We start from the raw sequence: 24,295 nt of genomic DNA, 5'->3' as shown, positions 1-24,295 counted from the left end.
TTATATACTTGAACACTGAAGAACACAAATCGCCTTTTTGTGTATACTTTCTCGAGGCTTGTATGAGAACTAACACACAACACACAGCAAGGGGGGCATAAGACAAGAGGGGCGGGAGAGGGAAGGACAAAACAGTGGGAAACAGAGACATTATGAGATCTGTGGAATGGAGAGGGATGGGGTGGGGAACATGGGGTATACAAGATGGATATTACAGGGACTTTCAAGGAAGGAAAGCAGGGAATTTGAAGGAGGTGGGTTTGGGGTGGATTTGCAGGGGTAGAAAAGATCGAGGATTTGGACGGGGGACGATATGAGATGGTGGTGAACAGCTGTTTTGAAGACCTGGAGGGAAGAGTGGGATTGAAGAGATTGTGGGAGTTTATTCCAAGGGCGGGAAAAAAGAGGAATGAAAGAGTGAAGGTGAGCAGCGATTCATGATTTTGGTAGTTTTACCAGAAGGAGGTTGCTGGCGGACCTTGAGCGCCCCATGGAAATATGGTGGAGACAAATCACAGATAGAGCGGGGGGGGGGGGAGGGTGGGGCGAGACCGGAGAGGAGATGGTAGAAGACAGAAAGACCACCGACCTGCCTGCGGTGAAAGAGTGAGAGGCCCAAAGACTCAGCCTCATCGCGGGAGATACCAATGATGGTGATGCCTTTTTGTCACTTTCAAAACCCTTCCGTTTAGCAGTACTTGGACAATATATTACGGCATTTTACATCATCTCGACCAATCAAATTTGCCGCTCGCAGACCTGCCCACATCCTTGTTTCTCAAGACTGCACCTGGGTAAGGTGTTCCATGAACTCTGTAGTTTAAGCCTTATGTCATGCCTATTGTCCTGATGCGGATTCATTTTGAAGGCACAATGATTGCAGTCATGTGATGTGCCAGGTTTTAGAAAAACCTCAACAACAGGTGGGTTAAGTACATTTAATGCAGCAACCCCTGCAGTTACATCGACTTGAAGCTAATTATATAGCCCAGCTTAGCAAAGGCAGTTAGTTTGAGTTCATAAACATTGAAACACTTTGCGACAAAGCTGGGGGTGGGAGCCATGGCGGCATCAAGTTTTCATTCACTTGTAGGTGCATAATAGTATATCACATAAAACTTGCATTTGCACTTAAAAGCCTGACCACAGAGTAAAGTTTAGTTGATATAATGAATCAAATGATGAAACTTTGGACAGAAACAGTTTCCTTTCAAGATTCTGGGAGTTTGGCTTTATCTGGCAGAAAGTCCAAAGAAGAGAGCAGTAAGCTTTTGCTGACTTAATTTCTCACTTTTGGAGGCTGATTTTAACAAAAGCATTTTGTAATCAAACAATCCAAGTAACCAAGTGCATTACATGATTGAAGTGCAATCCACTTCAACAATGTCCAGTTAATACAATCGTGCTATGTCGCCTGTACAGCTCTGTGCAGTTCCCCCCACTACCCCCCTTCCCCCATTCCTCTATCCCTCCACTGTTGAAACAATCATCACACCAATGCATCAGGTAATAATAATGACAATTAGTAACAGGACAATGGGTGGATCATTGAAATACTAAAGGCATTTCTCATTCCTTGGGTTGCTTTTTGCCTTGGCCACAGCGAAGTTCTAGGTTAATGTTCCAACATACATTGAAGCTGCCATGACTTGAGCAACCTATGGTGCACAGTTCATCATCCATTGCAAATAAAGAGTTAATCTACTGTGGTTAAAGTTCCTTAAAAATGCCAAGTATAAAATAAATGATTTTGTTAAACTATACGGCGTTTAAAAACTCAACTGGATTTTTTTTTAACTTTACATGTTCTTCCTTTTTAAAAGAATCCTCATGAAGTTGATGCACCCCACCTTGTTATACTTGCCATGTGCTCAATTGAGATGGGGAAACAAGGGAGTTTAAGGTCATGAGAGGAATAAGGAATGGGGAATGGGGGTCAGGGAGGATTGTAGACCTGTTGAAAGAAGGTGCAGTAACAGGAAAAAAAAACAAAGTGCTGGTTTTCGAGGAAATCAGTCCAAAACACAACTTCCTGGCCCACGTGGTCCTGCCACGAGAGCAGTGTTCAGACTCAGTTTCCGGCAAACATTGAGAAGTTGGACATCTGGGAGAAGCACTGTGGTGGTCCGGTGTATATCGGCTGTTGTGAGTGCATTTGTCCCTGGAACATCTGCATTGCCAGGCAAAGAGGGACAGGCTGTAAAGGAGGCTAAGTTGTATTGCTGATGTCAGTACTCACAGACAACATACTCGCCTCTAAGCTGTCTAGCCTGGGTTTGAATCTCTACCCATGTATAAACTGTCATCCCGGTTTGATTAATCAGATTGATTAATCAATGTGTGTGCCGTCCCTCGGATGGACGGTAAACTGGACGTCCCATCTGGCATCTGCTGACATTCGTTAGTGGATGTTAAAAATCCCATGGTGTCTTTCACGAAGAGTAGGCGAGCTTTCGCCGACACCATTAAAAAATTCCTGCCCTAACTTTAGTGGAACGCCATCTCTGGTCAGCGGTTCGTGAATAGACTTAGGCCAAGCCCCCCCCCCCCCGGGCCAACGCCACAAGAACGTGGGGATAATTGTTGCCATTAAAGAAGAAGGCGTGCTCACAAACAAATGACAATCAAAATTGTCAGATTCATTCTGTTTAACTGCACACAAGGCCCGCCTAAGTTTATGAACCGTAGGTTAGTTGGGTCAGCATGTTCTACTGAATTATAAACCAAAGAATAACCTCTACTATTACTATGCCATAATAAGATCAATGTGAAGGTTGTTGTTTGGTAATCAGCAAGGGAATGGGACAGCAGATTAAAATGAACAATGTGTCATTACTTCCCATACCTGTGGGTGCATGGGAAGGTCCTTGTGAGCAGGAGAGACAAAAAGGGTGGGAGAGAAAAATGGATCACAAAAAGTCCTTCAATACATTGCAATTGCACATCCCAAGAAATACTGAATTTGAAATGGTTGCTCACCATGCCGTTGACCATCTCGGGTGATCCCATTTCACCATGTGACATGGGGAAGTCAGGTACACCAATTGGGTAACCCTTTTGCGGGGATAAGGGCTGGGGTGTGAGAGCACTGCTGGGGCGTGGGGTCTGCGGCATGGGTGAAGTGTGTGGTGTGAGCGGCCCGGCGGTTGGTGACATCATATGTGCACTGTGTGGGGAATTCGCAACCTTGACGCCATGCTCAGAGACCGGGCATGGCTGGGAATTCTTGTCGACGTTGGAGCTACGTATGGAAATGGAGGCAAGGAAGAAGTGGGCGAAATTAGTGATTTTTATGCTTAGAGGAAATGTGTCATCAATATTGGGATTGAGGAATAGTTCGGTGGTTGCACCTTTGTCTCTGGGTTCGATTTCTGGCTAACAAAGAATAGTACAGTGCCAGCAAGAACACTGCACCTATGAAGCATTCTGTCGTTCAAAAGGGAAACTAAGGCATCTCGTATTTCCAATGACAGCAATGTAAACAATCCCATGGTATTTTTTGCTAGTGTAGGCCTTTGGTCATTTAGACCCTTACATTAGATTATAGAGAAATTGGATGTGGATTTTAAGCATGAGGATTACAGTGCTGAAGGGTCCTCGAAGGAGCCAATGATGGAGGGACTAATCTCAGGAACAGGGGTCCATTTCAACAGACCAGGGGTCCATTTCAACAGACCAAGAGTTACCACTCAACTTGTCAATTGACAGCAGCTCTGGGACAAATAATAATTGTTTCTTCAAAAAAACCCATAATCCTATAGAATCATAATTAATGTCCACAAGACTATGATAATAATTGGTCCATTGTAAATTTTTCACCAATTCAAAAAGGATGATGCACTTGACATTTTGATCCCAATGATAATATCATTATAGTCCAAAAACGTACACAGAGATGAACACGGCCTTTATGTATCCTCCTTTTTGATCCACATCCATCGGCTCTGAAGGGCCTGAAAACAAAACAAGATCCCAGTTGAAGGCATTGGGTTGTATGCATTGTGAGTGGCTCATTGTGTGGAAAGAATGAAAAAACCCCGTCTCATTTGAATAAAGGTCAGCAAGTACAATACTTATAAGTGACCCAACATTGTATTTTACAATGGCAGCTGAAAGTCAAGCTCCAAGATCAACCACCAATATCAAAATCTTTAAAATTGATGCAATAGTTCAGTTTAAAGTGTGCACCGCAGAAGCACCACTTACCTGCAGGTGTGTAATATTTTCCAAATGCTTGGTCTTTGGGCACATGAGGATAGAGATAAACCAGTGGGTTGGTAGGGATGTTGTCCTCAGACATGACTTTGTAAGAACGGATGATATCCGGGAAAGATAGGGCTAAGAGGTGCTGTTTGGTGTACGGCTCCACAGAATGAATGCCTGCACACAGCACCAAGTCACATTGACAAGCTGCACCATGACCGACTAGTCATTTGTTTCTACTATAAATGGATGTGTGCGTGTGTGTGTGTGTGTGTGTGTGTGTGTGTGTGTGTGTGTGTGTGTGTGTGTGTGTGTCATGTTTTTTGTGTACATCTACTGGAGCTTTCTGATGTGGAGTGTGATGCACCAAAATGATCGTCATGATATCCTGAGTTGATTAGGCGAATTAACTACAAAGAATCTGGAAGATTTTCCCATGTTTTAAACGCATGCCATGTTAAGGTGTGTCAGGCAGCTTAATAGGTCCTTCCATGGCATGGCATTCTAATTATAAAATAAATAACAAAAATAAGGTTAACATTGTAACAAAGTATATATTAATTAATACTAAAAATATTAACAATGATAATAATAGCAGTAATAGTCGTAGTATCATTTGGCAATAATAATAATAATAATAATAATAATAATAATAATAACAATAACAAACATAATCCAAACCCTGGCCCAAGCTCATCTGGGCTTGGTGAAAGGTAAAAGCTAATACTCAAGCAGTACAGCAGGCAGGTACGCCACAAGGCCGTGAAGACCAACAGAAATTTGGTCCAATGGACCAACGGACCCACTCGTATAATTAAAACAATGGGTTTGTAGCATCCGCCTCGCTGGTAAAACCGCAGCCATCAATCAGGCAAATCGAAAATCCGAAATGCTGCCTTCAAAAATGACAGAGTTGAGGGGATTGTACCAACGAGAAACAATGACCACGTTTATTCCTTGCAAACATCAACTTAATCCGTACATACAAAAGTGAAAAATCAAATGAGCCAACAATCAGAACAGTTCAATCATTCCACTTGCTGCTATAAATTTTGCAAAGTGATGGGAACTATACTGTATGCTTTTAGTCCTTAACTAAGACAAACACATACACATTGACTCATGATGTCTATGTCACAGTACTTACACATATGGAACTATGACATCGCAGCATGATACACTCTGACATTTGGGAGTTGAACCACTTCTCGCAACAATACACAAACTCCAAAACCAGCCGTGCTCCCTTACCATTGCGTGCTCCGACCCATGTAAATGTGACACCTCCGTCTTTGCTGCTCTCACTGAAGCGAAGCAGAAAAGTGCCGGGGTGCGTTTGCTTGAGCAAATTGCGCTCCCTCTCCTTGCTTACAAATCCCATGATGCACCTGTGGGAAGTGTGGCCAATCACAATCATGCTCAGCATTGTTGCAGCTGCGCTGAGTCTTTCATCTCTACTACTACATTTTTGGCAAACTAAAAACGCAGGTCAGGTGGGAGTTTAAAAGCAGAGAAAAGACATTTAAATGCCGAGGTATTCGAATGGCTTAACATCTTCGATCGTGGCAGGGTTCTAGAGTGTTAATCAAGGAATTAAATAATTAAAAATAATCACTTTATCACAGTCACGAAGGATTGCATAATCACGAAGTATAATAACAGTCATTTTACTCTCCTGAAAGACACAAAAAGTAATTATGCAGAATATTAAGTTACCAGCAGGGACTCATGGAAATTCAATGAAATGTAAAATGTGAATCAAGACCTTAACTCTCCTCCCCTTCCTCCTGTTCCCCCCCCCCCCCCCGAACACACTTCCTCCCCCCTTCTTTCTCTCTCCCCCTTCTTGCATTGTGCCCTACCAGATACATTCAAAACAGCTATTAAATCAATATTCATCTGATTTTTCTCGCTGTGTGCTGCAACCAAGTCTAAAACCATCTTAGTGACTGTGAAAAATGAAATCAGATGTTGAATTAGAGTTAAGATAAGCTGTTAGAGAGAGGCAGAAAGCACAAGCCTTACAAAGGAGGCCTATGAGGGCTGAGAATCTATATGGAGCGACCAGACAGACAGGTGGGAAATAAATATATGTGTATATATATATACATACACAGTAGACTAGGCGTAAGTCGGCAGCGTGTAACTCATCACTTCGCCTAAGTCGGCAGAGTCAAAAAGTCGCGAATTTATCTAATGTTAAATCCCTTTGAATAAAGGGTCATCCCTCTGTAAGTCGTCACTTCGTCTAAGTCGTCAGATGTTGTCCGTTCCCTCGTAATGGAAACTCAAGTAAATTACCACGCCTCCTAACTCGTCACATGGAACTGCTGCCTTGTGAGAAGCCAGATTTCATGGAATCGTGATGCGCGCTCATTGGTTTACACTGCCAGTGATGGGCTATTTATAACTGCGCTCAGTCAGCTCAGTCAGCGTGCCGTCCCACATGCATCTGAAGAGGTAGGCAGGCTGCGCAATGCAGTCTCTGGCGAAGGAGTAAAGGATCGATCAAGCTTAGTGTTGAAGTCCGATCATGGTTTTATATTGGCTCGTTTTGTACATCACCGCACTTACTTACACATAGGCATTGAGTGGTAGTCATCACCACGATGACTGTGTGTCATGTAATTTGTCGATGGCATACGAGTTTTCATTCCATATGAAAACTCATTCTACATTCATTCCAATGAATGAATTCCAACAGCAATTCATTCCAGATTTGTCGATCGTGATATACCATCACTGAGGGTATATGAGTTGTCATACAGTTGTTCATAATCTTTACTTTTGATAAACTGATTCATGAATTCCATCTTTGCTTGATCACTTTCCAACTCACCAATGAACCCCCACCTATGCACCGAGGATTGTGTTTCCCTTTTGGTACAATAGCCTGCTTAGAGATTGTTGCGCCCTCTCACACGTACGTGTCCAGGCCACGCATGACTTCATCCTTCACCCCACAGTCATGAATGTTCGCATACGCATAAGTCGTCACACGTCTAAGTTGTCAGTTTTTTCTCGGTCCCGATGGTGACGACTTACGCTTAGTCTACTGTGTGTGTATATGTATATATGTATATATATATATATATATATATATATATATATATATATATATATATATATATATATATATATATATATATATATATAGATACATACATTCAGTTTATAAATATATGGGATATGATATGCGAGTGGGGTGTGCCTACACATTGTGTTTCCCCCATTTCCCCCTACTTTGTTTCCCCCATTGTCTTGGATTGCTCACCTGCATTTGTTTTTTCATTTATTATCTTGCCAAAACGAAGTTTTTGCAAGATATGTTAGTCAGCTTGCATGTTATTTTTTTAATTTAATTTTTTTTTGTTTGTTTGTCTGTAATCATGTATAAAAAAATCTGCAGAGCACAGTTATCATTGGAAATTTTTGTAACTTCGCATATCAGAGGCCTATAGAGGTCCCTTTCAGCGCAAAAAATTTTGAAGGTCAAGGTCAAAGGTCAAGGTCACTTTGTCGCAAATCAGGGGAGTCGACGAAACCCTTATTTTTTGAGTAATTTTGATCGGATCGTCTTCAAACTTCATGGGAATATAGTTCATGGTCTGGCGCTCAGCTGATTACTTTTTGGTGGCGATTGGCCTTGACCTTCATGGTTAGCGCCTGAGGTCAAACATATTTGACCCCAAGGTCAAATTTTCAAGTTTTAGGAACCATATCGTGTAGTACCTCAAATTGAACACCCCGATGAGTGCTTTCTAGATATGTCAAGCTTGCGACATTATGACGTCATTTGGTGACGTTATGAGGCAAACGCATATTTTTCATGGTTACTCTGAAGAACGATTCTCATCAGAATCTCTCGTAGACAGATATTCCTCAAGGAGTCGCTCCAGGTGGATAGCAGCTCTGTTCACCTCAGTGTGACCTTAAAGAAGTCACACGTGGTCACCTTTTGGCAAGATACGGGTCGCCCTGCGGGTGACATTGGTATATTTATATTTTCATTTATTGATGTTGGCCGATTATTCTGTGATTTATTCTCTGGTGTACTGGCTTCGATGTCCATCAGCACACAAAATTTCAGCTTTCTCTGTCACCCAGAAGGTACCGATCTTTAATATCAGTCAGTGAGTCAGTCAGTCAGTGGTTCAGAAGAGCTTTATCTATTAGATGACAAAATAATTCCTCTCAAATGTGGTGAACACTAGGTGTTTTCAATAAAAACTTTTATTTAACCAATAGTTTGCCACCTCTTCAACATGTAACAGAGCTTCACACTCACCCATCATCCCATAGGTTCAGAAGATGCTTCTTCACCAGTTCCAGGATACCGTCAAGCCAAAGCCAGAAGGAAAACTGCTTTCCTGGAAGATTTTCCTTTAAAGGGGGATTGTAGGAAGGGGAGACAGATACAGAGACAGAGACAGAGACAGAGAACAATCTGATGTGAACATGTATTTTGTAGAACCTGATCAAACTTCGCTTTCGATATCTCAATTTAAATGATTTAAAGCAAGCATTCCAACTGGTGGTTTTATAAAAAGGCCCAAACACCTAATTATAGTGCCAAAACAACAATGTGCAGCTGAGTTCATTACCTTACAAAACTTGATCCAAGGAATCTGACAATCGCAGTAATTGACTCGAGATCCTGCAGCAAAGAATGGACAGGGGAAGCATTACAAATGGATAAGAGTGGAACAAGAAAGAAGGAAACGATTCGTTAGGCTCTCCTAACTATATGTGATTCTTGAAGAGTAAGATAGTGTAAAAGAAATAAAAATTGTATGCTTAAGAACAGATGAAAGGATTGAATTTTTAATACTTTACAACTGAAATAACAGCCTCTTACTCGAACTTACAGATTCCTATGCATCCACCCCTCCTGTCTCTCTTCTCCTCTTTCCTGTTCATTCATTCCCTCACTTATTGTATTAAATTGTGGCCCCACTTTACCAATTTTAGTTTTATCCTCCGTCACCCTTGCTTTTCCACGCGCCTTGATCTTATAAAGAAATTATATAAATAGAGCACAAAGAGGGACACAAGATTTTTCAAGAATGAGATATGAGGCCAAGATTTGCGAACGGTTTGGTATTTTTTTTCAATACAGTATACAAGTATAGACACACAGAAAACAGATACTATTATTTAAACACGCGTGCCTTTGTACCTTTTTTACAGTACACTGGACAATTGTATCTCCTTAATTTGAGGTAGACCTTCATGAATGCCCTATGTAAATACAGTATTTGGAGTAAAAGACAACCTGCAATATTTGAAACACATACCATTCTTGTTAAGGCAAATTTAATGCAACAATTAAGTGCCGTTTTAATTCATAATTCCGTAACGTTAATGGAGGAGCTAATTTAAATTTTAGAGTGCTGTGCAGTACAAAACGCATCTCTTTTTTCATTCTAGTTATATATTCAACCCATTTGTTGCAAAGCAATGTCACACTTTCATAACATGGCGAAGATTTGGATGAAGGCAGGACAAAATGAGGGCAGGCATTTTATTTTTCTCCGGGAACTGAGGATTGCATGTGAGCTCAAGACAAATCATGTGCACACATATATTTCTTCTTATTTTCATGCAGCTATCACACATGTTTTTATGGCTGCAGCCAAAATAGCACCCCCAGGTGGTGTGTGTTCTCGCCCAGAAACGCATGGGGGAACTGAAGCTAGAATTCAATGAAAAAGATACATGTGCAGTGTGCACACAAAATAATCTTAACTTGAAACTAAATAAATAATGCAGTTCTCACAGAATATGGTTATATGAGTTGTTTGAGAAGAACAGTACTTGAGTGCCCTCAGAGATGGGCCCTTCAGCTATTGCAGACAAATACATGAAACAAGCCGGTAGGCGACGAGGGATTCGCTAGGATCGAAGCACTGGATACGATGCTTTTCATTCTGACCGATCCACCGACGAAGATTCATTGCCAAGACATATTGGTTCACATACAATTGTTCCTCTGCCTGGCAAAATTTTTCCTATTGCGTATTTTGCCAACTGGCACTCCTCACAGGACTACCATTTGAAAAATAAAACCTAAATCAAAAATCGGCTCGAGTAAAATTTTCTAAATATCTCGAAGTGTTTAATTCCGAAGTCTCGTTTCTCCACATTCAAAACTGTAGGACAAGTATTGAAAATAGTGAACGTAGGTCGAGAAAAAGCATTTTTTTCGAATTTTACGTATTTCAGCCCCGACACCCTTGGTGATCGAATCTGGAAAAATGCTGCGGTTCATTTTTGTAGTAGTTATTAAACTCTATCCATACACCGAATTTGAACGTTCCGCCGTCGACGGTTTCCGAGGTTAGGCCAAAAAAAAAAAAATGTTGCATTGGCATAACCCGCCCGACCCTAAAAATTCCGCCGACCCTACGTTTTTTTGCTATCGAAAAATTTTGCCGACCCTATTTTATTGCTATTTTTGTTGTTTTGCTATCGTTTTCAAGTATCTTGTTGATTGCGATCGCAAAAACCCGGAAGTGTTTCGGACAGAACCCGCCGACAAAAAGGGTGGTACTCGAGCCGGGGGAGATTTTGGGAGGGATTTATTAGGAAAAAAAAAAAACAAAAAAAAAAACATCCCGACCGACCTACCCTATTTTTCAGTGACCCGTTACGCCAATGCAACATTTTTTTTTTTTGGCCTTAAGGTCACTTAACATATTCCCTGGTTCACCACCTTTCCGCATTCGGAGGGCTGCCATTTGGAAACTATGAGAGATAGAGGAATGTTATGCTGTCGCGATAACTAGATGGGGATGCAAGGAATAGGCAGGAGTTGGTCCGGTCGCTCTACCTATCATAGAAGCCGTGCTACGTCAGTTACCGTTTGGGTTCTTAAAACGCGGTTTTTTGGCTGCTGCATAGCAACGGGTGGTTGCTTAGCAACGAAACTCAAACGCGCACACTCCCAGCTCATATGGCACCTGTTCGCCAAGTTTCATCGAAATCGGTTTGCTGGTTTGTGCTGAGCCTCGCGTTGTAGACACACACACACACACACACACACACACACACACACACACACACACACACACACACACACACACACACACACACACACACACACACGGAAAACCCGACAATAACGGATATCTAGTGAATCCCAAAAACACCAGACCCAACTTCAGACAAACAGCCACTGGGCGTGTGGGAAGTGACATCACTTCCCAGTAATGTCTGGTTTCCGGTGACTACACTTTTGTGATGTGGGATTCAGTGGGGAAATCGAGGAGACCACCCCCCACCCCCCACACCCAGAAGGATTGCAAACCACTGGGGTTTATCTGCTTTTTAGCTTATAAATGCTGAACATCAAGTGAGGAAGCAGCAAGTGCCATTTTTAAAGTCTTGGGATGACTCGGCCGAGGTTCGAACCACCGACCTCCCAGACTCAGAGCGGACGCTCCAACTATTACACCACTGAGTCCGTTTCTGTGTTGGTGTCCAATGCAATTCAACAAGTTAGGGAGTATCAAGTTGTGATCGTATTTCCAAACTAATTTTAGCAGTCATTAGTGCAAAGTTTTTGGGTTATGCAGTTAAAAGTGATGATCAGTAGTTCATAGAAGAAAACTTGACTTTGAAAGGTAATTGGAAAGCTTCAAGACCATAAATTTGAAAGATAAATGACATTTGTTTTATTTGTATTGTAATGAAAAGCAAATCATTAATGGTCTCTGTCTCTCTTAAACAAGTTTTAATGAACCAAGTCCTTTTGAAGAAAACAAAATTGATTCTCCAACTTCTTGATCTTACATTTTGGGATAAACATCAATAAGAGGCCAACTAAAAATAAATAAATAAAAATAAAACTTGTTCTGATGATCTGAGAGTGGCACGATTACAAAATCATTACAACATTCGTGTGTGCTCAGCTTGGAGCTCGTGTACGCGGTCGGTGCTCCCTTACCCAAGAGCTTCTCGGCGAGTGTTTGGAGTTGGTCCGTATTGAGACCTCGCTTTGTGCACGATGAGAATTGCCAGCTCAGGACCTCAGACAGCTGGCTCCACATTGCTGGTGGTGGGTTCGTAAAGAAACCTACATTCTGCACATTAGCATGTTAGAGAAAGGTTAGAAAAGAGACGTTGGAGATAGACAGACAGAGAGCGAGACACAGACAGTAAGACCGAGTCAGAGACAGTGAGACAGAGACAGAGAGAAAGAGACAGATAAAGAGACAGATAAAGAGACAGATAAAGAGACAGCGAGAGAGATAGAAATATCACATTCTCAAAAGAACCCTGTTGGCTCACTAATGACCTTCATGGATGTGTGATCAGGATGTCCCACACAGTTAGCTATACACGTGGTGCTCAGTTCACACTTTGTAGTTGGCTCTCAAGTGTTCTCAATGGAAGTTTAGGCACCAAAACACTGCCAATAAAAAAAATGGCAAAGCGACGCCAAACCCCCCCCCCCCCACAAAAAAGGATCGGGGACATCTTTCCGAGAGAGCTTATTCCTGCCGATTACGACCATGTTTGTGGTGAACACCTCGAGGATGGATAAAAAATTATAAGACATGATTTCAATCCCAACAGCATTTACTATGAAACATAGGAAGTTAGTAACCCCAAGGAAATCACCGAATGACTGACCGAGTTTAACTGAAGGTAATAAGAAATTTGAGTGGGTAATTGCTCCTAGGATTTCACTATACAAATCAGAATTTTAAAACACAAAATACAGATTTTTAACAGAGCGGTTTGACAATTTTTTGGCTGCATGTAGGTCGAACACACGAATAAACTTTTATGTTGAATAATAAAAAGTTTTGAACTTTATTTCATTCAAAATTTACATTTATGGATGTTATTGTTCAAATTTGACCACTGGCCCTTCCTCCATAAGCCACAAGTGAGGTTTTCAGTTTTCATTCGGATGAACTATAAAAGATCTGTTTGGACATTGTCAGTTAAAATTGCGTATATTTCTGCCAATACATTTCCTTCCCTTTCTTTGATGCTTTTTCCTCTATCCGTCTCTCTAAATATGCCATGTCGGAAAAAAGAGAATAAACCTCTCTTTACATGGTTCTGAGTGTCTCAAAATTTCTAGGATACTGAAAATCACAGAGATGGATTGTTTAATAGGACGGCATGGGGAGCGGATATCGTATATCATTAAACGGCCAAATCAAACACTTAAAGCCTGTGATGTCAACTCAAACTTAATTACCTCTGCACTAATTCGACCTTTATTCCAGTTGTAGACCCTTCTTGCTGCTTCAATCAGATATTTAGTTCGACCACTTTTGACTCATTGGAATTTTGCATTCAGTCATTTTTGGGGCTATTAAAACTCATGTCATTGACAAAAAGGAATGCTCTGATATTAAACATGGTGGCTTGTCATCTGGGTTCCCAAAATGCATTGCACATGCGATGGAAAATGGATATCCCCCTGTTGAGAATGTCCCTTGTCCTGTGAACTGCTATACCTTGTGATCATTGGTGAGCATGTTGTACCAGAGCACAGACGCCCAGCCGCTGGGTAGCTGGCTCACGTTGGAAATCACAACCACTGGTAGCGAGCTGGTCTGCAATCAGACAATTCAAATTGGGACTTCTTTATGTTCAAAACCATTCTTGTTTCGCATCAACTCTTGCTACTTTGGAAGAAAAAAAAAGTATATATGTATGTATATATATACACATACAAACATACACACATATATATATATATATACACACATTACATTACATATATATATATATATATATATATATATATATATATATACATTACATATATATACACACATTACATTACATATATATATATATATATATATATATATATATATACATTACATATATATACATTACATATATATACATTATATATATATATATATATATATATATATATACATTACATATATATACATTACATATATATACATTACATATATATATATATATATATATATATATATATATATATATATATATATATATATATATATATATATATATATATATATATATATATATACATACATTACATATATATATATATATATATATACATACATTACATATATATATATATATATACATACATTACATATATATATATATATATATATATATATATATATATATATATATATATATACATATACATATATATATATATATATATATACACATTACATATATATATATATATATACATACATTACATATATATATATATATATATATATATATATATATATGTAATGTAATGTGTGTATATATAGTAAAAACGTGTTTGTCTGAGTGAAGTTCCGTTAATATAAGTGTAAGGAACTGCACTCTAAGAGTACAGGGGTACAGAGCATGCATGCTTGATTTTGGCGATCTGTTGGGAGCGATGAACCCATCCAAAGCTTACCTCCAGGTCAAATTTCAGGTTTTGATGGACCATCTGCGTTTCAAAAGTAAAAGCGTGCAGCTCCTCCGTAACGATCAAGGGACCCTGAAAAGGTAATACATATCATTCCTGACATCACAGCATAACTTTATGTTGTTCGTAGAGCTGTTAAATATGATGCCCTAATGTTTTCTAGGTCATCTATAATGAAGCAGAGTAGCACGAGGAAACAGCAGGTCTCATCAGGCATTTGACATTTGAGATGAAAATGATTTAGGCTTCCTTGTCACCAGTTAATTGTATTCATTGTCTGCACAAAGGAGCTGAAGTTTGAACCAGCAACTCCAAGGAGGCATTGTGCAGCCACACCTGGAAGCTTAATTTATTACCTCGTTTGTTCTACCTCCAGCTGAGCATTTCTGTTCTTTCAGTTGCTGTGGGATCAGTTCGGTGGAAGAAAAAGGAGGAAGGGCATGGAGGGGGAAGGAGGGTCAATACAAGGTTATGGAAAACCAACAAATGGTACGAGTGTAGCTGTACAATTGTGAGATGCTGTTTGTTCACGGAGAGCCATTTACTCCAAATTTGAGAATGATAAGAGAGATGAGCATCAAAGACTGCCTCGTCACTTTTGTGGTCTTGAAAGTACACTAATACCTCCAAGCGCTCAACAAATACTGGGATTTCGTATTTGAAAAACCAGACGTATATCACAAACAATGTGTCTAACTTGAGCCTTTATTAAATTGGACTCAAATATGTGAAACCCTAATTGACAGGTAGGGCAGTTCAGAATTTATCAGCTGCACCTGGGACAGATGGAGACAATTTTCTGACTGAAGCAGTGAGATGACAGCAGGCAAAATGACTCGTATCACATGTTTATCGCAGAATCGTCTAAATATTTTACAATTCTGAAGTGAATTTTAAACAAACTAACAGGATGAAAAGTTTGGTTGAAAGGTCTTGCATTCAACTGACCAGGTGCCGGAACTCGACAGACAGGCTGCCATTGTTTGACTCCTCCATGTTCATTACTTTGGTGTTTGTTCCGAGAATGTTGAAACGTCGGCATCTGTTTGGAGAGAGATAGCTCCTTATTTCTCTAAGGCACTACAATGGAATGTTTGTAAATTTGTTGCAGTATTTACATTTTTGTACTTCCTCTTAAACAAAAAAAAGAAACATCACAAGATAGGAATAAACTCAAAGTATGCTCACCCTCTTACAGGAAGTTTGTCCACATCCCTAAAAGGGAATGAAGAAAAAAAAAAGTTGAATGTTCAAGTTGATCACATGCACGCACATGCACACACACACAACATGGATCACAACACCTAACCAAATGGGCAGCTGAATAACAGTGAGGACAACACAAAACTTTGTTGTACTTGTTCGCTTTATAGTTGTGAATTCAAGCCAGACCAAACAGCTTGAAGGTAAGTATGCTACTTCTGAGATATGTTTTCTACCTCTAACCATACTAAGCAATCTGAAGGCTCTAGAACAAACAGGAAACACTTTTACTGGAAGTAGGAAATTTAATAGCTATCTTAGAGTGAAAGTTGCTTTTGTGTTTCAACTGTCTCATAAAACTCTCTCAAGATGAAGACCCAACACTTAAGCCTGTTTCTCTTGCCTTGAATAACATTGATATACTTTTGCTGTCTTTTGAAGAATAGAGGGCTGACGTGATGGCCTGTGGCCCTCGCGGTATGCAAACTCGCCTCTGAGCTGTCTTTCCTGGTTTTGAATCTCAGCCCAGTTATAAAATGTCTTCCTGGTGTTTCGCATGCAGGGCGATTCTGCCATCCCCCGGATGGATGTGAAACTTAGCGTTTTGTTGGTGGAAGTTAAATTAAAGATCTCACAGTGTCTTTCACGAAGAGAAGGCAAGCTAATACTGGCACCCTGGCTAAGTCGCAAATTCCTGACCACCCAATCAAGTATCCTGCGTCGGAGTGGCGACGCGTCCAGGATTGTAACCCGAAACAAGAAATGGCTTCCGTCAAACTGACACACTGTATTGCACATGAGTGAGTGAATGGTAGGTTTTATAATGGATATACAAGGACACTAGCCAAGTTTGAATGATGGGACAAAGTAACTCCACAACTGATTTTAAATGTCCATAACTCAGAACAGGTGTCTGAAATATTTAACATAATACATGGATAGCTCGAGTTTTTAAAAGGGCCAGGCTTGTGACTAAAGCTCATAAAATCTCGAGTTGGTTGTGCCTTTGTGTTTCACGTTCTGGATAGAGTCCCCACAATTATAGTGACTGTTGGTTCTCCCAACTACAAACTGTTCTATGATTGATTGAAATGTAAATGTCATAAATATATCTTTCATGGTTAGTTCACCTACTGACCTGTCAATGGTGGCTTTCACTTTGAGTTGGTAATTGAGCTCCATGAGCTTCACCAAAAGCCTGGATAACAAAAAAAGAAAACTATATGGGTGATCTTGCATTCTGAAAACAATCAACACCAGGACGCCGGGATACGATAATTGCCAGCATGCAATTTTATACTATGCCGGTGAGGTATCAGCTCAATGCCTTACCTGAGTTTCACAGTAAACTGTACTCCCGTTTTCAGCACAAGGGGGCGCTGTGGGTGTGTGGGCATGCAGGGTTGTCGCTCCACCACAAAGGAGCTGGATAGAGTCGGGTGAGGCAGAAAACAGAGACATAGAAGGAATCATGGCAAACTCAGAACCGAACACCTACTATACTTTCCTCAAAAAACACAGAACCAAACGGCATACAACTTAAAAACAAGACCAACTGCGTCCACACTCTCTGCTGATCTGGAAGTGATTAGTTGCCGGTCTGACAAATGGAAGATGTCTTTCAAGCCTGGCGATTTGATTTCAGTCTCACGCTGTCGCTCCAGAAGTATCATCAAACGAACCTACATATTTATAAAGATGGTCATCCACTGGAAGAGGTTCAATCTCTTTTGAACTTGTAAGACTCTCTTGGGCTGACCATATAAAAAAATTGTCCTCCAACATCAGCCACGGACTAGGTATCCTCCGTTGTTCCAAATCGTTTTTGAAAAAAAAATCAGAATTAGTCACAGTCTCCAAGGCATTTTCCATCGCTCAATGGAGTACTGCTTTTCCCTATGGAATGGTGGCTAATCATCATGTTTTTTTTCTTTTGGATCCAAAGACTAAGATCATGGAAGAGCAGGAAGATAATGTGACTGAGGGAAGAACAAAAAATATAGACAGTGGGACAATAGGTGGACATAACATGCAAGGGGATGAATGATGGAAGAGAAGAGAGAAACATAGTAACCTGTGAGTAAGAGCTTGTATAATGGAGGGTTAATGTGGCCCAAAAGGATCATGGATAGAGATGTGAGATGGTGGTGCACTACTACCTTCAAGCCATGGAGAGGAGAGTGGGCTTACACCCACTCAGTAATGTGGTTCAATCAGCAGGAGAACAGAGGAACAAAAGAGTGGAGGTGAGCATCAAGTATGGATTTGGGAATTACATGAAGGAGGTGGTTGCTGGAAGAAAGCATGCTTCCTTGAGGAACAGAGGATGGTTGGACAGTTGAAAAACCAGAATGGAGGCGGTAGAATAGAGTGGCCAAGCTCATTAAGTATAGCAGTATTCCAATGAGTGAAGGATAAATGGCTTGGAGGTCATGGGAAGTACAGATTTAGCAAGAAAGGACTTTGCACGACGGAGGATCACATAGGAGGCCAGCTTGGATACATCGTCTGCTTAGAAGAGGTGGTGACTGATGGTGAGGCACAGAAGCTCAAGAGATTGAAAAGCTTTCTATGAAGAGCAAATGTGAAGAAATATGAATAAGCAAAATAATAAGTAAGAATGTATCAAATATGAAGCGAAAGCAAATGTGCAATGAAGAATGGGAGAAAATCCCCAAATCCAGATGTGCAAAGCTGATACAGACATACCCAAGAACACTCGAAGCTGTAATTGCTGCCAAAGGCGCTTCTACAAGGTATTGACTCAGGGAGTGGAATACTTATTGACACAAGACAGTTCATAACTTATTGACGCAAGACAATACATTTTAGCTTTTCATTTTTAATTAATTTTGTAAAACATTCTAAAAACTTGTTTTCACTTCGTCATTATGGGGTATTTTGTGTGGATCAGTGATAAATTTTTTTTTAAACTTAATCCATTTTTAATTCAGGCTGAAACAGCAAAATGCGACAAAAGTCGAGGGTGTGAATACTTTCTGAAGGTGCTGTTGGTTCACTGCACTCAACTTTTTTTTGTTCCTCTTTTCTCCCATTTGTGGAAACACCTTCCTGAAGTCATTAAATCTCTCTACCCTCCAGGGTTTCAAGCAGGTGGTGCACTACCAACTCAAGACATTCATCTCTACCCCCAATCTTCACAAGCTCCATAAACACGACCTCACCTAACCCAATGATCTTGCTTGTGGGTTGCTGTATTGCTTCTACTAATCCACTCTATTCTTCTCTTTTCATGTTTGTTTGTTCCCTTGCATGTTGTATCTGGCTGTTGTATTTGATGTGTGTTGTTAATGAATGGTTTCAGACTCCGAAAGAGAAGAACTGACTTTCTTCCACACCCCACTGTCAGTTAATTGCCTTTTTGCCCTCTGTCAATTCACTCTTCCATGTGCAGAGATTATACATGCAAAAAACAACTCGTAAGCACACAAAGCACTCTTTTGCCCAGATTTTACAGGCATGCCTCTTTCCAATTCAAAGTGGAAGGTTCCATACTCTTGAGTGGAAGCAAAAACATACTCAACACAGCTACGTTCACTACCTGGCCCTTGCTTTATTCTGATGACCTCATGAGTCAGGTGTTTCTTGTAATCAATATCTTGATATCAACAATAAATAAATCAACAGGGGACAATTTGTTAATGGGCAATTAAAAAAAAATCTTCTTCACATGATGCTTGCTTTCATGTAGTAAGGCGCTATAATATGGTGAAGTGTCATGGTGACCTCTTCAGCTTCCTGGGTCCACAAAAATCATCCATCCACTCCCATCCAGTTACATACAGCCATGCACTATACCACAAAGGTGGCTACAATTTTCATCTCACTTAAAAAGGAAGCTGATTTACATCAGAGAAGTTCTTTTCTATTTTCATTTCTTCCACTATATGTTCTACGTTGTTATTATCATGTTGAAATATTTATTAAAATGTTTACTTACTCCGTAGTGCCCCTTTAAGGAATAGTTTTGAAATGGCAACTGATGTGAGATAAAAGTGAACACAATAGTTCACTTTTATCTCATATCAGTTGCCATTTTAAAACGATCATATTTACCATTTGCATCAAACAGTGTATTTCAACTGGTGTTTGTGAAGTTTGGGAAGGGAGGAAAATACCACTGAAAATAAAAAATAAAAACTTCACTTTATCTTTAATGTGACCCCATGATCTGCACCTCTTGACGAGTGTGCAGAAGAGTTGAGTGGCCTGTGTCTCAATACGAGGTCTCTGGCTGGGGATGGGATCTCCATTGTACGACACCTTCAGCTGCAGTTCATCGAGACGCTTGAGTTGCTGCTTGACCTGCAGCAAGCTCTCAGCCAGAGTCGTGCACCTGCAGAAGGTCACAAGGTCCCACAATAGTGCATCACACATTTTGCAGTTGTATTATATTTAGCAGGAGTCTAAGACAATCAAATCTACACAATAGGAACAACATCGATTTGGGATCAGGAGATTCAAAAGAACATGGGTGTTATTGACAAAATGGCTGCTCCTCAAAACATTCCTTTCATGTGATTTGCAAAACTTTATGACAAACTACAAGTATGAAGAAAATAAAGGAAACTAGTACTGTAAAACTGCCCAGTTTCTGCAAAACTTTATATGTTTGTTATTTTCTTTTCATATGGAGCACATGGCAGTTGGTTGCATCATTTGCTGGGGGGAGGGGGGGGCACTGATGCAGTGTTAAGAAGATGGGGAAAAAATATTTTCCATCTCGCTTTTGATCAGCTAACCAGGTCTGCAGTTGGTCCAGGCAGGTGTTTGGAGGACCACCGATGCATGCTATCTGCTGTCTCCTCTTCCACTCCTCCAGTTCCTCGTTAAGGACAGAATTCTGCAAAGTCTCAATGTCTCCCATTAGCTCCTCCATACTCTTGAGAAGGTCCTGTAGAACAGTTAGTTCTGTGTTTTCACCATTCATTGAAAATTAGGTCCATTTCATCGAGGTTTTAAACCAATTAAATATACAATGTATGGAATCAACAGAACATTGATCGTCTGTTGTGTGGTTTATTATTTTTATTTTTTGCAAAAGAAAGATGTCCAATCCTTTGTTTCTCTTACCAGTGGAATTGCATCTCTAAGATAGTCAAATCTCACTTTTACTTGAAGGAAACAACCCAACACTGTCTCATGCCAGCTTCCAACCTGACCAATGGTGTTTTCTACCCCATGTTATGATAACTCTCCCTGCACCCACTTGTATTTGTAAGCTCCCTCTCTCGCATATCCCATTCATTCATCCACCCAACTGTTCTCTGTACACTTCTTTCCCACACAATCAAACTAATATATGTATAAAACAAGCTCAAATGAGCCAAGATCCTCATCCTCTTAATGATGACATCATAAAAACGAATATGACGTCATTGTGATGTATCAGGTTTGCGATAAATTAACTGTGCTAATGCCCGGCTTTATTCCCGCAAACAAAATTCAAACAGTTTCAGAGATAATGCCTAGTTTCGGAGATAATGGTATCGGCGATTTCCATTAGCGGTGATATTATGACGTCAACTTTTTTCTCGGAAGAATTTCCAAAATCGGAGATGGTTACTGCCTGCGCGTGGGCTTTCTGCATATACATGGCAAGTTTCAAGAAGATCCGATGAAAACTGTTTTGTTTTGAAACAAAAAAAATGTCAAAAAATAGGAATGACGTCATAAACATTGATATGACGTCATAGTGATGTATCATATGTGTGGTAATTCATCTGTGCTAATGCCCTGTTCGATTCCCGCAAACAGAATTCAAAAAGCTTGCCTAGTTTCAGAGATAATTTTTTAGGCGATTTCCATAAGCGGAGATATTTTGACATCATAACTTTTTTTCTCGGAGGAATTTTCAAAATCGGAGATGGCTACTGTCTGCGCAGGGTATTTTTACATGTATCTGCCAAGTTTCAGGAAGTTTCAATGAAAACTGTAGGCTGTGAAACAAAAAAGTCCACAAGAAGAAGATGAAGAACAACAATGTGAGTAAGACTTAGAGATCCTCCACAAGGATCTAAAAACCTATACCATTTACAGAGCGTTTGTGCTGCCAAAGCAGTTTCTTGGCAAAGGTTATATTGGGTGGTTTGCCATTGCCTTCCCAGTGTTTGTCCATGCTCTATCCTCTTTAATGCTCAAGCAAAGAGGCAGCACGTATTATTTCTTGATACAATCGATGGTATGACTCGACTGGGGTTTGAACCAACGACCTCTCAGACGCAGAGAGAACACTCAACGGTCTCACCATTACGCCACCAATCTAAACTAATAAATGACAGTGTGTGTGTGTGTGTGTCTCCTCCATAACTCGAAAACCATGAAACCTAGCAGCCTGAAACTTTGCAGTCATACAAAGGAAACTGCAAGGAAATGCATGAGTGAAAATTGGGTGTTTGGGTTAATCGAAACACCCCTTTTGATGGTAATTAACAGACTTATTTAATTACATCCTTTATCAGGTGCATCCTCGAAACCTCGCTCTACATGGGATCTTACGGCATATTTTGGGTTACCTCACTGGGGTCTGGTGTTGGCTTAATGGTTATGTTGGCAGGCTTTGGATCCGAGGGTCATGAGTTCAAATCCCACTCAGCTGTTTCATTAATACCAGGTGGGGTTAACTCGGCCTGCACCCTTCCGAGGTCGGCAAAATGAGTTCCAGCATGCTGGTATACTATGTCAGAGTGGCGACCCATACAGGATTGTGCCCAATAGTCAAGGAGACTGCTGAAGCAGCACCAACGCTCTGCACAGATTATGGTCTCAATCTCCTCCTCACTGGGGTCTGAAGCCACAATGTTTTTTGGCCTGCTCAACCATGCCTTGACGTGGAACAGGCCACAATGATTTCTTAACGATAAAGTTTTTTTTTCACTTTCCTGACTCATCAAATGCCTGATCATCATAACTTCGAATTGCTGGATACATTGCAATGCTTATAAATGCCCGGAGACACCAATGTCCGTGGCATTATTTCATTTCCACACATGCGATTACCTTAAGAAGCTTTTAAACCAAGCAGAATTACAAAAATTAATCTCCAGATTTGGATTTAGCAACAGTTCCGACTCCAAAAAAAAAAGTGTTCATTTGTCCAATTCGGACATATTTGATATTTCTGGCATCTCCGGGAGGTGCGTGTTTAATATGAAAGATCGGCGATCGCTAGCAAGCCGTTCCTTATCAACGGTTTTGCTGGAGTGATTAAGCCACTTGGTGAGCAATCTACAATATTCGCACTGTCACTGAATACTGTATTTCGATCAACTTGAACAATGTTCAGGGGCCACTCGCATGTGTTAGCCCCGCATTGTTCTGCAGTGTATCGGGTGGTTGCTGACTTGCTGAAAATGAGCAATTCTATTTTACACAAAGTTTCCTGTTTTTGCACGATCTTCTTTCATTATATGACCCGTCACTTCGGCAAAGAGAAATACAAAAAAAAATTAAAAAAAAAACATTTTGTTAACGTCACGGCATAAAAGCCGAGGGGTACGCACACTCACTCGAAGCTGTCTAGCCTGGGTTCAAATCCCGACCCAGCTATAAACTCTCATCCTGGTGTTCCACAGGCAGCGTGATTCATCAATGTGTGTGCTGTCAAACTGGACGCCACACCTACCAGAATCCCCCCCCCACCCCTCCTCTCCTATATCTCTCTCTCTCTCTCTCTCTCTCTCTCTCTCTCTCTCTCTCTCTCTCTCTCTCTCTCTCTCTCTCTCTCTCTCTCTCTCTCTCTCTCTCTCTCTCACACACACACCACTCTCCCTCTCTGTCTCTCACACCCTTCTCCCTCTCTCGCACCCCTCTCACTCTCTGCCTCCCCCCCTCTTAATATTCCCATCAACAAACTGAAGGGTTGGATTTGATTGTGTGTAAATATACAAAGATATGGCTATTGATGCCCCACTGGTTATGATTGGTGAGTCCAGATTGCATATAATAGCCAGTATTTGAGCCTAAAAGGCTTCAAGTCACCAAGTGGATGAAGCAACGATATGTTTCCCTGATGAGCCCCAATAAGGGTGAAACCAGGTTGATAGCTTTGCTTTTCATCTGCTTGATGACAGCTTTTGACTTTGCATTCATAAACTGCTCGATGCCCTTCTGGGTTTGCAGGCACGACCCCCATCGTGATGAGGTCATCACAGTGTTGTTCTAAGTGAGGAGAATTTCAGAATATACAGTATATATATATATATATATATATATATATATATATATATATATATATATATATATATATATATACACACACACATATATACACACACATATATACACTCATGGTTGAGGTGATGCACCCTTTTACCCTGCTCAGTGTGCTACCCCTCTATCCTCAATATTTTTGTACTCACTAGTCAGGATCTTATGTGTTATCATGGAAAGCTTCTCTCATTATGAGTAGTTCTGTTTTATTGAGATGTAATATCT

At 40.5% G+C, this 24,295-nt stretch overlaps 1 protein-coding gene and 1 long non-coding RNA gene across 4 annotated transcripts in view; one reads left to right on the top strand and one right to left on the bottom strand.

The window, feature by feature from the left end:
• The window catches only part of LOC147029706 (uncharacterized), a 48,060-nt gene that overhangs the window by 18,668 nt on the left and 5,097 nt on the right, over nucleotides 1–24,295 (top strand). The window lies entirely within an intron of this gene.
• STAT1 (signal transducer and activator of transcription 1) overlaps nucleotides 925–24,295 on the bottom strand; it is a 75,420-nt gene continuing 52,049 nt past the window's right edge. For 2 of the 3 annotated variants that reach the window (XM_085872952.1, XM_085872953.1), the window contains exons 8-25: nucleotides 20,602–20,753; nucleotides 20,037–20,195; nucleotides 17,171–17,263; nucleotides 16,977–17,036; nucleotides 15,824–15,850; nucleotides 15,584–15,677; nucleotides 14,992–15,036; nucleotides 14,624–14,707; nucleotides 13,683–13,781; nucleotides 12,152–12,287; nucleotides 8,808–8,860; nucleotides 8,492–8,586; nucleotides 5,455–5,591; nucleotides 4,207–4,380; nucleotides 3,890–3,953; nucleotides 2,980–3,241; nucleotides 2,846–2,866; nucleotides 925–2,170 (exon numbers count right to left, since the gene is read on the bottom strand). In XM_085872952.1, coding sequence (XP_085729078.1) covers nucleotides 2,072–2,170; nucleotides 2,846–2,866; nucleotides 2,980–3,241; nucleotides 3,890–3,953; nucleotides 4,207–4,380; nucleotides 5,455–5,591; nucleotides 8,492–8,586; nucleotides 8,808–8,860; nucleotides 12,152–12,287; nucleotides 13,683–13,781; nucleotides 14,624–14,707; nucleotides 14,992–15,036; nucleotides 15,584–15,677; nucleotides 15,824–15,850; nucleotides 16,977–17,036; nucleotides 17,171–17,263; nucleotides 20,037–20,195; nucleotides 20,602–20,753 — 1,854 coding nt within the window. In that variant the 3' untranslated portion in view covers nucleotides 925–2,071. The remainder of the gene's footprint in view (nucleotides 2,171–2,845; nucleotides 2,867–2,979; nucleotides 3,242–3,889; nucleotides 3,954–4,206; nucleotides 4,381–5,454; nucleotides 5,592–8,491; nucleotides 8,587–8,807; nucleotides 8,861–12,151; nucleotides 12,288–13,682; nucleotides 13,782–14,623; nucleotides 14,708–14,991; nucleotides 15,037–15,583; nucleotides 15,678–15,823; nucleotides 15,851–16,976; nucleotides 17,037–17,170; nucleotides 17,264–20,036; nucleotides 20,196–20,601; nucleotides 20,754–24,295) is intronic. The other variant, XM_085872954.1, reaches the window with a different exon arrangement.

This window comes from Eptatretus burgeri, chromosome 3 (assembly GCF_056783735.1).
Source record: "Eptatretus burgeri isolate ZD-2024b chromosome 3, Ebu_testis_v1, whole genome shotgun sequence".
NCBI lineage: Eukaryota > Metazoa > Chordata > Myxini > Myxiniformes > Myxinidae > Eptatretus > Eptatretus burgeri.
Note: the sequence above shows the minus strand (reverse complement) of the source record. Positions and strands in the feature narration are given on the sequence as shown.